Source organism: Vespula vulgaris, chromosome 8 (genome assembly GCF_905475345.1).
Source record: "Vespula vulgaris chromosome 8, iyVesVulg1.1, whole genome shotgun sequence".
In the NCBI taxonomy this organism is placed as follows: Eukaryota; Metazoa; Arthropoda; class Insecta; order Hymenoptera; family Vespidae; genus Vespula; species Vespula vulgaris.
The window spans coordinates 3,844,255-3,859,773 of record NC_066593.1 but is presented as its reverse complement, the minus strand read 5'-3'; the positions used below and the strand labels follow the sequence as shown (position 1 = coordinate 3,859,773).

The window sequence follows — 15,519 nt, the reverse complement described above, 5'->3', positions numbered from 1 at the left end:
AAAAAGACGATTTTTCTTCCTCCTTCGACGAAACTATCGCGGAGGAAGCTCGCCTCCGCCGTCTCGGACTTTTTACAATACGAACGACGAGAAGCGATCTTAGCGAGAGCGTTTCTTCATTGGGGGAAGAATTTTCAGCTATCAGGACCACGCGATTTTCTCTTTTTATTTTAAATACATGTATATATACACATATGTATCTCTATAGGTATCCTATTATCTCTATTTACCTATTTATATACACACATAAGGAAAAATTATCAAATGCGTTTGATCGGTCACCTAAATTGTTCCTAATCGATATTTTACCGATATCTAAATATAAACGATAACTAATAATAAATAAATATGTATATATATTATGTAAATATAAAATATATATGCATATATATATATATACATAGTTAAAAAAGTTTATAGGTTATATCTTACACCTTCTACATATTATCAATAACTCATTCATTCGTCCTCGACCATCTAATAGATAAATATCTTAAACGAATCAAGCTGCAACGTCCAATATTAGCTCCCGTTAAAAAAAAAAAAAAAAAGAAAAAGAAAAAATGAAAAAATGAAAAAAAAGAACGAAAAAAAAAGAAGAAGAAAAAGGTGAGTCTCTACCATAGAAGATAGAAAACAATTTAAAAAATTTGATTAACTCCCTCCTCTACCTTCGCACTTACACATTCCCAGTACATGTATCGAGATAGAAAATGATTTTTCTTTAACAAAATCGAGTCTAACGGAGGAAGAAAAGATAGAACGATGGAACAATCGGCGTAATAATATTGTTCGTAAAAGAAGAAAAAGAAAGAGAGAGAAAGAGAAAGAGAAAGACAAAAAAAAAAGAAAAAGAGAAAGAGAAAAAGAGAAAGAAAGAGATAGAGAAGGGAAGCGAAAAATAGAGAAAGAATCGACGAATAGAAAGATATAGATAGATAGATAGATAGATAGATAGATAGATAGATAAATAGAGAAAATAACAGAGAGAGAGAGAGAGAGAGAGAGAGAGAGAGAGATTCGCAAGAGAAGGATGAGGAAGAAGAGGAAGAGGTAGGAAGAGGGAGGAGAGGAAAGAGGAAAGAGGTAGGAGGAGGAGGAATCGAGGCAACGCTTCGTATATCCCCGCGTGATATACGCGGAATGACTCACCCTCCGGCAAAAAACTTGGAGTCGAGCAAAAACCTCCTTTTTCTTCCGCCGTCAGCGCGCAACTATTGCGAGAGAGGTTTTTGTAGATTTCTTCTTAGGAGGAAGAGGAGAGAGAGGGTGAGGAAGAGGGAGGTGGGTTGCAGAGGGAGGCAGGGAGAGAAGGATGGAACGAGAGGGAGAGGATGGGAGGGAGGGATGGAGGGAGGGAAGGAACGGCGACGTGGCCGTATAAGAAGCGGCTAGAGGACCGGAGCGGAGCCTTCCACCGTGGCGAAGCACCGCGTCGTCGTCGCAAAAAACGAGCTATCTCGCGGTTTTCTACGATGGTTTCTCCGAAAGTCGAAATTACGAGAGAGGATAACGTGCTGGAGAGTCTGCCCTCCTCCCTGGCCTGGACGGTGTATCTCCTTTCTTTCCTTTTCTTTTTTCTTTTTTTTTCTCCTATCTCTCTCTCTCCTCTTCTCTCTATCTATCTATCTCTATCTATCTATCTATCTTTTTCTTTCTTTCATTCTTTCTTTCTTTCTCTCTCTCTCTTTCTTTTTTATCTTTCGGCTCGTTCATTGGTTCTTTTTTCTTTTTCTTTTTCTTTCTCTTTCTCTTTCTCTTTCTCTCTCTGTCTCTCTTTTCTTTTTTTTCTTTTTTTTTTCGTTCTTTTCCTCCTTCTGGACCAGTCTCGAGGAACACGTTAACGCGTGGAAATATCGATTATATCTACGACATAGGATAGAACTTAGGACTAGAATTCTTTCTTTCTTTCGTTTTCTTTTTTTCCTTTCCTTCTTTTTGTTTTTGCTACTTCTCGTGTCTCTCTGTATTTTTCTTTTTTTTTTCCTTTTTGTTTTTCGTTTTTTGTTCTGCCTTTTTGTTACGAAAGATCGCTAGAAGAAACGTTTTAATGTTCGTTTCGACACGTGCGATTGCGATAGAAGTAATATTCTTATATTCTTTGTGATTATTAAAAAGAGAGAGAAAGACAGAAAGAGAGAGAGAGAGAGAGAAGAAAAAGAGATATAAAAAAAAAAGAGGAAAGAAGAAAAACGCTAGGTGATCTTTGATCGACGAGACGAGAGAGAAAGAAAAATTATTCGTTGGTAAAGGTGCGCAGCTGCTTTGTAGTATTATCACGACGAGCTCTTTCATCTAGGACGTTTCTATGTACATTGCTCGCTCTTGCTCTGGACGCTTGCGTTTGGTCGAATCAAAGGGCTCGTCCTTTCATCTATCTATCTCTCTTTCTGTCTCTCTCTTTTTTCTCTTTCTCTTACTCTCTTCCTCTCTTCTTCTTTTTTCAACGTAATCTGAATACAATCGAGAAATCGTTCTGTGGGTGGTTGCCTTCGAATAGCTCACTAATTCGTATGGTTCACATATCGTGGAAGATGATCACCCCTACGAAAATCCTTTTCAGGATTTCTATTCTCGTTTATGGATCTTCACATAAACGCATTTTCTCGCAGGTTACTTTCATTTTACTTTTCATATTTTTATTTGCTTTTTAACTGCTATTTATCTACATCGTACGAAATATCCATTTTATAATTATACGTCATTACGTTGTTATTGAATTATTATTTTTATATTGCTTAGTAATATTTCCTTATTGACTATTTGTCTATGCCATTTCATTTCTGTTCTAATTCTGCTAATTTATACATGTATCATATATTTGTTATTTGACTATCTATATGTAATTTAGACGTTATTTAACTATTTCCTTTGCTCTTAATTGAATATTTATTGTTAATATACCTATTTGAATAACTAACTCTAAATACAATTTATCATATTACTTATATATTATTCATTTCTATCACTCATTTATATATCTCATATGCATATCTCTAAAAATTACTTATCTACTGATAATAATCGTGTATTTATAATTACACCTTTTATTCCATTATTTATACATACATGCAAATGCATTATTATTTAAATATTATTTATATAAAATATACTATATCTATGGATACAAGAAGAGAAAGAGAGAGAGAGAGAGAGAGAGAGTCTAACATTTGTATTATTACTATCATATATTATTAGAATACCGAATCGAATATAACTTAAATTAAATAATTTCGTTCGCACGAGAATGCGAATAGATGGTGCGACGTGTTCCCACAGAAAAAAAATGAAGAGAGAAAGGAATGAGATAGACAACGAGAGCCATGCGCGAATAAATTAAAAGCTCGTCGAGTTACCACCACTACCTTTACGTTTTCCCTCTCGTGCTTTTACTTCCGTTCTTGTCGAAAAGAAGAAGAAAAAAAAACAAAAAAGAAAGGGAGAGAAGAAGTAGAAGACGTGGAAGAAAAACGAAAGAAGTAAGAGGGGGATGCTCGTCCTATTTTCTCACTTTTTTTCTTCTTTCTATTTTTTCTCCCCTCTTTTCCTCCTCCTCGTTTTCGTTTCCCACCCTTTACTCGCATGGTCTTTTTTTTTTGTTCTAATGTAAGCGATAATCCCTTGGCGCGATGCAAACGCGAATGCTGCTCTAGTCTTCGAATTTTGCCGTGCGTGGTACTTCACGGCTACCTGCGCTGGACTTTTTCGAAAGGGTCCATCGGATAGATCGACAAGCCTCTCTTTTTTTTTCACCCTCTTTCTCTCTCCCTCTCTCTATTTCTCTTTCTCTGTCACTCTTACATGTGTCCTATATCTACGTGCACGCATATCGTTAACGTCACGTTCGGGAGAAAGAAAGAAAGAAAGAAAGAAAGAAAGAAAAAAAAGTCGGAAGGAAACCCTTTCGTAAGAAAAAAACAAAAGGGTTCGCTAGTGCACACATGTACACACATATGCATACACACATTTACATATAGATATACGCGTACACACGGTATACTCTTTTTCTCTCCCATACTAATTCCGTCTTTTTTTTTTCTTTTTTTTATTAATGGGAGATTCTAATATACGTATGTAAGAGTTCGTTCACCTAAATGAGATAGATGAAGAAAAGTCGGGTAGGAAGGGACAGGTGGGCGTAATACTCACGTGAGAGAGAGAGAGAGAGAGAGAGAGAGAGAGAGAGAGAGAGAGAGAGAGAGAGAGACGACCCAAGGAGGGACGGTGGATCCTTTCGTTAAAAAAATGACCCTCGCATTCGCGGGACCTTAACCCTTACGTATGCTACTGATGTAGGAAAAAAGTTGAAGCCTCTCTCTCTCTCTCTCTCTCTCTCCCTCTCTCCTTCTTTCTTTCTTTAGGGTAGGAGTAAAAAAAATTGATTTATTCCTCGAGACACTTGTGGGAAAGGACTTTTTTCGAGACTCTCAATGAAGCCTCGTTAGGCTTATCTTAGTCTCGGTCTCGCGCCGATAAAAATTCAACGTGATCAGAAAGAAATAAAAGAGAACAGGGAGAGATAGAGATAGAGAGAGAAGAAAAGAAAATCTACAAGGAGCCGAAGATCATCGGTATGCGTCGCGTATCAACGATTTGCTGATGAGAAAGAGAACGAGCAAGAGAGATAGATAGATAGAGAAAGAGAAAGAGATTCCAACTTGTATTTGTTTATTCGATCTCGTCAGGCAGTCGCACGACTTTTTCTTCAAATATGTTTTCGCCAGTCGGCGGCTATCCTTAAATCGACCTCCGAACTCCTTTATTTTCCGTTCCCCGGACAGAGGCAGACTTCATTTCTTCAACTACTACTCTCTCTCTCGCTTATTACGATCCAAGCTCGTGCTATTTGCACGAGGAAAGACCGAAAGGCGACTCGGATAACTCGTTTTTCTTACGAGTCACCTCCTCGCTATCCCTCTCTTCCTCTCCTCTTCCCTACTCTTCTCTCCACCCCCTCCTCCTTCTCTCCTCTCCTTTTCGTCTCGTTTTCGGTTCGTGTTCTTGCTTCTCCTTTCGACGAATTCGCCTTTGATACGTCGTCGTCGTCGTCGTCGACGTCGAAGACGACGACGACGAGGACGAGGACGATGAGGACGATGAGGACGATGAGGACGAGAAACGAGCCTCGTTATCCTACGTGACGTACGCAGGATATGATCGAACTTTGCGTTCAATTAACAAGCACTCTTTTGCTCACTTTTCTTTCATTATTATTTTCTTTTAGTCTTTTATTATTTTTCTAAAGTTTCTTTTAATATATACCTAGCAAACGTGTATGTAAGGTAGGTAGTACTTACCTTTACCTGATATTTTTTGTTTCGAAGATAGCTTAGTTATTTATTAAAGAGTTTTTGTCATATATTTCTTCGATATGCTATTATTATTTTTAGGAATGCAAGTTTTTTTTCCATCTTTCTTTCTTTCTTTTTTTTTTACTTTTTTTTTTGGTACTGGTATGATCGACAATCTTTCGTAATTGTTGCAATGAATTTATTATAAATATTTTCGGTGTAGGAATAAATGTGAGGTGTCTATTCTTTATCTATTTGTTATTTATTGCTTCTTACTATGGCTGTTACATTTGAAAAAATATAAAGTAATAATCACGTTTCGCTTCATCGAAATTAACATATCTATATATTTACATTAATATCTTGTTTAAGATTGAATTGATACGAACATATTTTTCAAATATCTTAATGATACAAATGAGTCAATTTTTATATAATCAAATGTAATCATGGGTGTGGTTATTTAAGTGTAAAAACAATACGAGAAATATTATAATCGACAAAGCGTTGCGATTGGAAATGTATTACGCGATAAAATTTTTATTATCTAACTGCAGTTTTCAAACTTTCAAGAAAAAAAATTTTCAGAAAAATTACACTGTAATTTTTAAATCGTGCCATTGTGAAATTTCTAAAAATAGGAACTTTAGATCCAACGTAGAAAATAGAAGATATTATTAACTGTCTCGTTCAAAATAGAACATATTACTCTATTACTCTATTATACGTCTACGTATATATGTATACCCATTGTCTAACTCGTCGATTTGCGATTCCAACGGATCGACATTTTTTTCTTACGATGGCGGAACACGTTTTCCCATAGAGACGTTCCGACCATTTTCTATCGTTAGTACGAAACGAGGAGGGGACAGGTATCCAAAAAAAAAGGTAGAGTGGGGTGGTTCGAGGGGGTACAGAAAAGGTAGGGGTAGGATTTTGGTGGAGGGGTAACCGGATGGGCCGTACCCCTGAGAATTGTGGCACAGGGTAAGGACCAATCTCGATGAACGAGCAATTTTCAATGGAAGACGACATTTTTCGTTATTTTTTAACGGGTCTGAACGTTTCGACGGGTATTAAATTTCTATAAATTAACATAACAATTAAATTAATACTTACGATGGTAACTCATAAAAAATAAAGTCTAGATTAAATAGGTTTTTAGATTCTCTTAGAAAAGAACGTTTCGTCGAGCTCATTAATGAAGATGACAATTTCAAGCAATTAAATAGATATTTTAACTAAGTATAGATATTTTAACTAAATCCTGAGAATTAATTTTCATACGTCGATTACAATAAAATTTACTGATTACGTTTTCGCGTTTATTAAAGCGATATATCAAATTGAAAATTAGTATCGAACGGATAATACCATTACCTATCTACTAAACCGTATTAACGGAGTGCCAGAGAAAAATTTCTCCTACAATTCGGTAAACTCGTTCTCCACTAGAAGAGGTGTTTTTTCTTTTCTTTTTTCTCTTTCTCTTTTTCTTTCTTTTTTTTTCGGAACGGAGGGTGAAGAAGAGAGTACCGAGAACGATGGGCGCTCGATCGGAGGGCTGCAGAATATGGGTGGTAGCGGTGGAGTTCTAGTGGTGGTGATGGTGGTGGTGGTGATAGTAGTAGTGGTGGTGGTGGTGATGGTGGTGGTGGTGGTGGTGGTGGTGGCGGTGGAGAGAAGAGAAGCAGTGAGATAAAAAACAGCGCTGACCGTGGTGGTGAAGAGAGAGAGAGAGAAAGAGAGAGAGAGAGAGAGAGAGAGAGAGAGAGAGAGAGAGAGCGAGAGAGAGAGAGAGAGAGGGATGGACGAGAAGAAGAAGAGGGAGGAGAAAGAGGATAGAAAGAGTAGGAGGATGAGGATGAGGATGAGGATGAGGAGGAAGAGGGAGGAAGAAGAGGAGGGCCGCGGTGGGAGCGGCGACTCAGTCCATCTGCCCGGTGTTTTGTCCGGGCGGTGGGAGAGGTAGGGTGGCAAAAACTCACCTAACCCTTCCTTGATTACAATGCCGGCAAAAAGCGAAATACTAACCGCCGTCGCTTGCCGTTGCCGTTGCCGGCGTCGTCGTCGTCGTCGTCGACGTCGACGTCGTCGTCATCGTCGTCGTCGTCGTTGTCGACGTCGTCGTCGTAATCGTGGTCGTTTTCGTCGTCGTCGTCATTGTCGTCGTCGTCGTCGTCGTCGTCGTCGTCATCATCATCGTCGACGTCGTCGACGCTGTGCTGTGCGAACGCAAGAGAACGGCCGCTCCTAAGAAACTAGACCCGTTTTTGTCTGGTAGCCGAAGGAGAGCGCGAGCCAGAGCGAGCGGGCACTCTCGGACAAAGAACTCCTATACGCCACCCTTCGCATTTCTCTATCCGTCTTTTTCTTTCTCTTAAATAGCTTACCCAAAGGGATACTTCTACGTAATACCAGATACCACCACCAATGATAATCTTATCTAACTTCAAAGCCATCCCTGACGACGATATCCGTCTGATTTTTATCGGACGTATATATATTTAGATAGGTAATAAGAGCAAAAAGAAGAGACAGAAAGAGAGAGATAAAGAGAGAAAGAGAGAGAAAGAAAGAGAGACAAAATTGAAACGTATTTATATATATATATATATACATGAGAAAGAGAGAGAGTTGATATGTACTTATATATATAAACGTATAAGAAAGAGAGAGAAAGATCGGCGTCGCATTCGAAATTCCAAAGCCGCACGCCAGGAGATCCGAGCGTTTGCTTTCGAAAGAAACGATCCTCTTCTTCTTCTTCTTCTCGAAAAGCGGTCTCGCGAGCGCCTATCGTTCCCAGGGAGGCCAACGGAGGGATCGGCTTTTTCTCGAAGCCTCGTCGGAGGCAGTGCGTGCCTCGCGCGAGCGTTACCGACGACGCTCCTTTATACCTGTCTTTCTCTCTCTTTCTCTCTTTCTCTTTGTACCTATGAGAAGAAGAAGAAGAAGAGATGGAAAGAGGGGAGTATCGCGCGCGCGCCTTCTCAAACGACAAAAACGCGGCCACCCTGTGCCAAAAAAGTCGTTATGTAAATGCGATGCCCAGGCCTAGCCAGCGACTCTCTTCCTCTCGACGCCCTCTCTGCGCCCTCAGAGAAGAGTACCCTACGAGAAAGAACCTTTTTGAAATACCCGCGATTATCTAGCTATCTAACTTAACTACCAAGTCTTTCACGGTATGTTTATACATAGGTATATATGTATACATATATAGTAGTTAGGTATGTGAACCATGTGACTCGTTACTCTTCAATGTTTTTTTTTTCTCATAATTAGCGAATATGTGGAGAGAAAATAATTTTTTAGGATGTGTGTGTGCGTGCGTGTGTGTGTAATAACTATTTATGTAATACATGAGATTTATTACTATACAGTGTCCTTAATAATTAACGAGTATGCGAATGAAAAGTAATTTTTTGGATAGGTTTACCTACTTATATGTTGCTACCACGTGTACCATATGACTCGTTACTATTCAATGTTTTTGATAATTAACGAGTATTTTCTTTTTTTTCCTTTTTTTTTTGGTAATTACTTAATTTTTCTGGTAACATATGTGCGTGCTTGCGAATGTGTTCGAAGGGTGGTTTTCTTTTAATTTTTAGCAATATTTTTATTGCTCTCTTTCGTTTTTCTTTTCTTTTTTTTTGTATTTGAGGTATCGAAAAAAGAAATATGAAATGAAGAGTTATACATGGAGATTGATTTGAAATATATATATAGTAGAAGAGTCATAGAATTTATCGTGCAATGGTTAACAAAAAAAGAAAGAAAGATAGAAAGGAAAAGAAATAAAGTAAAGATATTTGAAAGGATGAAGTCAAGTGGGTGACTCGTTTGAAATGTATCGACGATTTGTCCAATTTGTGGTTGATCGAACGAGGAACACACTTTTATCGGATAATAAATAATACATAAGACGGTCCTCTACGAGTAGCATTACATAATCTCGTAGAGGAGACCTTCCTTTACGAAGAATAAGGAGAAGAAAAAGGAAAGGGTTAACCGTTTCCAATAGCTATGTCAGTTCAGTCTCGACATCGTATCTTTGTTCTTATTTATCATGGCTCACCTTACCGGTTAATATATATTTCTTATTAAAACTATAATTGCTAAATTATTAATTTTAAAGGAACTAATTTCTCCTCGAATTCGTCCCAAATACTTTCCAAATATTCATTAATTTAATAAACACAATTCTATTATAAAACTGACGAAAATCATTACGGAATCGTAATGATCGTTAATTGAATTACTAAATTAAATAAGTGCGATTATAATTATGAATTTTTATTCAAAATAATACCACTCTCTTACTTGTAATTCAATGCAATCAATACGATATGCAATATTTTACAATAATATATCTTTCGTTCGGGAATATTTACACGAACAGTAATACGTAAAAAAAGTTAAGCAAAAAAAAAAAAAAGAATTATTAGTAATAATAATAATTTCCAACTAGTTCCGACAAACCATCGAAAAAGAAAACCTGTCCAGTAAAAATAATTAGAAATGATAAACAGTAAGAAAAACAAAAAAATAATAAATATCCAAGATTAGTCTTAGAGGGTTAACGAGGATTGCACCCCCGCATTGGTATATTCTCTCTCTCTCTCTCTCTCTCTCTCTCTCGTTCAGTCAGTCGAAGTAATGCGGTGCAGTACGGTGCGGTGCGATGCAGTGCGGTGCAGTGCGGTGCGGTGCGTTCGCGCGTCAGAAAAATCTCGCGGAACGAGTCACCCCGCGCGCACCAATGCCTGTGAACTCGCTCTCTCTCTCTCTCTCTCTTTCTCTCCCTCCCTCTCTCCCTCTCCCTCTTTCTTTCTTTCTTTCTCCCTTACTCGCTTGCCTAGGTCCCAACGACGTATAAGCGTGAGACCGGCGGGCCCGGCCTCTCGTAATAAGACCGTCGGCCAGTTTTTTCGGGTCTCCCCTTTGCTTCCCCTCTCGTCCCGTACCCCTCTTCGGGCCCCTTACGCTTGCTCCCGGTATTAATTTATACGCCGTACGTGTGTGCACGCGGCTTTTTCTCGCGATTCCACGAAATTTGCAAGAAACTAGTCCCGAGTCCCGAAGAACCAACGATCGGGGGAATCTTCGATCTTCTTTCGGCTCGAGATCGTACGATCTCTTCTGTACTGATTTAATATCATCTTTTTCTTCTCTACTTTTTGTCTACTTCTTTTTCTTCTTTTTATTCATCTCCTTTTTCTTCTTGTTCTTCTTTTTCTTCTTCTTTACAATTCCTTCGTGGAATATTAATTGTCTTGATTAATCACGTGATCACAGGTTAATTAGAAGAACACGTGACCGTTAAACCCAAGGGACACCTTATCGAGCAAGGATTCTTCCCCCTTTTCTTTTTCTTTTTCTTTTCCTTTTTATTATTCCTTATCGATCATCTCGTATTTTCAGTCGTACAAACGTCAGTGCCGCAAAACGAAGCAGAATTGCAGTTGTACCGAGTGATGCAGCGGGCTTCGTTACTCGGCTATTACGATACTCTATTGGAAATGGGTAGGTAGGAGAGAGTTAATACATCGTAGGAGGGGATATAATTTTTTTCGCAATCGATAAGTGTTTTTATTGTCGTAATGTAATAGGAGGGGACGATGTGCAACAATTGTGCGATGCCGGTGAGGAAGAGTTTCTTGAAATTATGGCATTGGTCGGCATGGCCAGCAAACCTCTTCATGTACGAAGACTTCAGAAGGCTCTTCAGGAGTGGCTCACCAATCCCTGTAAAGTATCGTCTCTTTCTTTATCTGTCTCTTCTTTTTTCTCTTCTCTCTTCTCTTTTCTTTTCCTTTGTATTTTTTTTTTCATTTCTCAGGACGATACTAAAACAAATTTATTTATTTCTTATTGCAATTGCAAGAAATTTGAATTGTTACTATCAGAATCGTTCGTGTTTTAGCGCTCTTCCAAACGCCAGTCGTACCAACAAGTGGGACCTGTAAAAATCCAGCACCGGTCGTTGGTTTCCCTTGTGCCAGTCCTCGAGCACAAGTGCAAGTTTCACAAGTGCCACAAGTACCGCAAGTCGCTGTTTTCTCAACGACAGCATCGACGACGGTTACGACTACGTCTACGATGCTTCCTTGTCGAAGCGTTAGTCCTATCGTTTCGGTGACGAGCGTAGCTGCGTCGGCTGGTTCTACGACTTATAGACAAACTCCGAGTCCTGGTTCCTCTGTAGTACCAGTTGCAGCATCCTACGTGCCACCAACTTCTCACAGTCCTGGTGTACTTCAAGTTGGCACCTGCGAGTCCTCTTGTGGTAGTGGAACTACACCCAGTCCGAGTGGTACCGGTGCTCCTGCTAGTCCCACTCAACTCACCCCTACGCTACTTCATTCACAAATACAACGGCTTGCCGAAGCTGCTGAAAGACTTGCTGCTACGATCAGACCGGTCGATCCTAAGCCTCATAATGTTAAAAAGAAATTTTGTAAAAATCTCGAAGTGAGTATATTTTGTTGAGACAGATAGTTCCTTTCATTTTTAGGATCTTTCTTTCTTTATTTTTTTTTTTTTGAGCAAATGTCAAATAACGATTATGTATCAATTATTTAATAATTACATTATATTCGACCTTGCCAGCTGGTCATGGCCATGCCCGACAATGATCCCCGAAGAATGGAAGAGATTAGAAAGTATGCCGCAATTTACGGTAGGTTCGACTGTAAAAGAAAACCAGAGAAACCGCTGACGCTCCACGAGATCTGTGTAAACGAGGCCGCTGCACAGATATGTAGGTTTGTCCCGGCTCTTCTGACCAGGAGGGATGAACTATTTCCATTAGCACGTCGAGTCGTTCGGGATTCTGGCTATCATTATGTCAAAAGTCAATAGTAAGTTTCAATAATAATTAAGAGTTCCATTAAAAATCTTCAGCTCTTTTCTTTTTTCTTTTTCTTTTTTTTCTTTTTTTCCCAATTTAAGAATACGAATAAATATCGCGGAAATGTTAGTTTAAGATTCTTAATAGAAATTTTGACGAGTTTGATATATTCAAAATTATATTTATTAAATAAAATTCAGAATAAACATCGAAAAATAATCTCGTCTTCTCTTGTTAAAAAGATTCTACTCTCCTCGTTCATTTTTACCTTGACTGTTTTTGTTACAGTTTGTCAATGTCCTCGTCAAGGCAACGAGAAAACGGTGAAGAGAACGAGCTCGAGCGAGGAAAACGAAGAAAGCTCGAACTCGAGGGTGAGGCCGAGGACGCGATGCAGGTTAGCTCGGCCCATCCAAAAAAATAAATCATGCTAATCTTTCCTGGCTGACCTGCCACGTTCGCATGGTCGCGCGTTAACTACTACTAACCGTACATTCAGCACGTACACCCAACACGCACACGCAGCACCCACTACTCCTCGTCTCGCGCCATTTAACCATCCTGCTTTCGCTAACGCGAGATACGGATGGAAAAGGTCAAGTATATATGTAGTCGTTGCGAAGCATGTGTGCATGTAAATTAGCATGTCCTTTGATATCTGCACGCTTTCGATGCTTTCGCACTTCTTCCTTTACAATCGAAGTTACTAATTTCTTTTTTTACTCCTCCTTCTTTTTTTTTTTCTTTTTTTCTCAAACGAAAGTCGTTGTAAACGTTTTAAATGTTGTAACTATATAGTTTGGTCTAACGTTTTATAAAATTGCAAAGTTAGTTGATACTTTGTTTTTAAAGAAAAGGAAGAATTATGTCCGTTCTTCCTCTTCTTTTCTTTTTTCCTTTTTCATGGCCGCCGTCGAAAGTGGCGCAACTTACGCCATTTTGTAGCGCCAATATCTTTTTGCTTTTTGACTTTACATTTTTTTTCTTTTTTTCAATACGACTCTATATACTTAGGTTCGTATTAAAAATTCATTCTGATATTATCTTTGATTTTTTGATCATATTATCTTTGATCTTGAAACAAAGGACATCGATCGTTCAAAAACTCGGTTTCATAACTTATTGACAAGTATTACCTCGAAAAGGATTGATTTGATCTATACTAATAATAAAGCTTTTGACACAATTAACGATTGGTGCTGGTTTTAGTTTTTTTTTTCTCTCTCTCTCTCTTTTTTTTTCTTCTTTACTTTAGCATATAACAAATTTGGATAAAAAAAGTATTTTGTTCTTTGTTTACCAATCGCGACTCGCTTAGATCCTACGCTTCGCGCCTGGTTTCTCGGCGAGTCGCTTTATTTTTTGATCTTCTCTTTTTGTTTTTCGTTTTAATTATTTTTTGTTTCTTTTTTTTTGTGTGCTCAACAAGTCGTTATTTTCGAACGAAATCAATTTGTTCTTTTCCATTCTTTTTTGTTGCTTTTACCGTCTACAGCAGTTCTGTTTTTCAGGAAGAATTGGATCTTCGATGTTCCGTCACCGACATTAATAACACTGGGATTAGGAGACACGGCTCGTCGAGGTGATTACTTTCGATGCTCACATTCTATAATTATTTCTTTACTATTATGATTTATATATGAAAAAAAAAGAGGTGAAAATGGTATATTATGTAATCATAATATACTGTACTATCTAACAAATACGAGTACGCATTGATGTTCAGATATTTGCAATGTTTCAGTCCAGTTTGGAGGAAGAAGAGTAACAACGGAGTATTCGGTAGTAATGTCGAAGAAATCAGCGATTCGGACAGTCAATTTTCTTTCTCGAACGAGGAATCATCGTCCATGCATGTAAGTTAATTTAATCGAACAGAATAATATTTTTAAATCGAATGACAGTCCTTTCGTATCGTTTTTCAGGATACCATCGACGCCGAAACGGAAAATACGGACAAGGAAAACGATTTCAATTTAAAAGTATATCTTGACGATTATAAATTTCTTTCTTTCTTTTTTCTTTCTTGCTTTTTCTCTTTTAATCACATGTTTTCTAATCGTTCGTTTGTAAAAATCATTTATTAATATATTTGAATGAAATTAATACGTTTAGGTAATAGCATCTCGCGGAGATAACATAATCGCTGTTGCAAATCCTGCCTTGATGGAATGCGGTCATGCAATAAAGGAAGAACCTGCGGACGAGAAGCCTACGCTGTGATATTACTATAACTCCGCAATGATATTGATCAAAGTAAATCATGTTTTTATCATGATTACTTTTTATCGTTCTCACGATCACCCTAACGTCGTCGTCGTCGTCGTCGTCGTCGTCGTCGTAGTTTTATTCGGTATAATAATTTTTGTGATTGTCATTGCTATTATAGTTGATGATATTATGTATTATAATATAACAGATCTTGCAGATTGCTCAATGCAAAATATTTCTTCCAATTAGTCACAATCGAATATTTACGATTGAGAGACGTGCGAGACAAATGTCGCTTGTTATCTAGTTCTAGTATAAATCCATATAGTGAATACTCGCATCGTATTATGGCATTTTTAGAAATTTATAGACTGTAAACTAGCGTATCGATGTACGCAAGATAGAAAGAAAGAGAGAGAGAGAGAGAGAGAAAGAGAGAGAGAGAGTGAGAGAGAGAAAGAGAGAGAGAGAGAGAGAGAGAGAGAGAATTGTAAATACAAAAGACATTGTCATTTTATTCGTATTAGCGTCTAATGTCATTTATTTCCTCTTCTAACGTGCTATTTTTAATTTCTTTATCGAAGATGCAAATTTTATTTTTCAGATAAATTTGCATTTCAAATTTGTTATGTTATTGTAATTGTAAAAAGTGATGTGATGATGACTGATACACACACATATATGTATATGTATATGTATATGTATATGTATATGTATATGTGTATATATATATATATATATATATATATCAATTTATGGATCTTTTTTCTACTATCTATCTTACTCACCGATTAATCAATGAAATTCTTTGAATATTTCTTCTTCCTGTATCTATTTCGTGGCTCCTCAATGATTTATCTCCGACTTGTTTAAATTCGATGTATCACTTTTTTCTCTCGTTTTTTTTTTTCTTATATCTACGCAATGGTTAGTCAATGAAACGTCTAGTCACATTGACTATCTATATTCGTAGATACATAGAAAAAATTCATTGAGCGATTTCTTCGTAGACATCAATCATTGATAAATTTTTAACAGAAATATAAATCGACAAATTCGATGATTTTCGAAACTAATTGTAAGCGAGATATTAAAGACGTCGATCTAATTTTTATTAGATGGATTATGAACAATTGTGATGTGTTTTTCATGTATTAA

The 15,519-nt window shown here is 37.6% G+C and overlaps 1 protein-coding gene across 6 annotated transcripts in view; it reads left to right on the top strand.

The window, feature by feature from the left end:
- LOC127065767 (NGFI-A-binding protein homolog) overlaps window positions 1–15,499 on the top strand; it is a 17,909-nt gene extending 2,410 nt beyond the window's left edge. The window contains exons 1-10 of one of the 6 annotated variants that reach the window (XM_050998596.1): window positions 7,061–7,262; window positions 10,722–10,823; window positions 10,910–11,047; window positions 11,224–11,771; window positions 11,910–12,160; window positions 12,439–12,547; window positions 13,662–13,732; window positions 13,895–14,006; window positions 14,055–14,132; window positions 14,266–15,499. In XM_050998596.1, the coding sequence (XP_050854553.1) occupies window positions 10,775–10,823; window positions 10,910–11,047; window positions 11,224–11,771; window positions 11,910–12,160; window positions 12,439–12,547; window positions 13,662–13,732; window positions 13,895–14,006; window positions 14,055–14,132; window positions 14,266–14,373 (1,464 nt within the window). In that variant the 5' untranslated portion in view covers window positions 7,061–7,262; window positions 10,722–10,774 and the 3' untranslated portion in view covers window positions 14,374–15,499. Of the gene's footprint in view, window positions 1–7,060; window positions 7,263–7,285; window positions 7,810–10,721; window positions 10,824–10,909; window positions 11,048–11,223; window positions 11,772–11,909; window positions 12,161–12,438; window positions 12,548–13,661; window positions 13,733–13,894; window positions 14,007–14,054; window positions 14,133–14,265 lie in introns of those variants that run through there. The other 5 variants (XM_050998595.1, XM_050998594.1, XM_050998593.1 and 2 more) reach the window with 5 other exon arrangements.
- The last annotated feature ends 20 nt before the right edge of the window (window positions 15,500–15,519 follow it).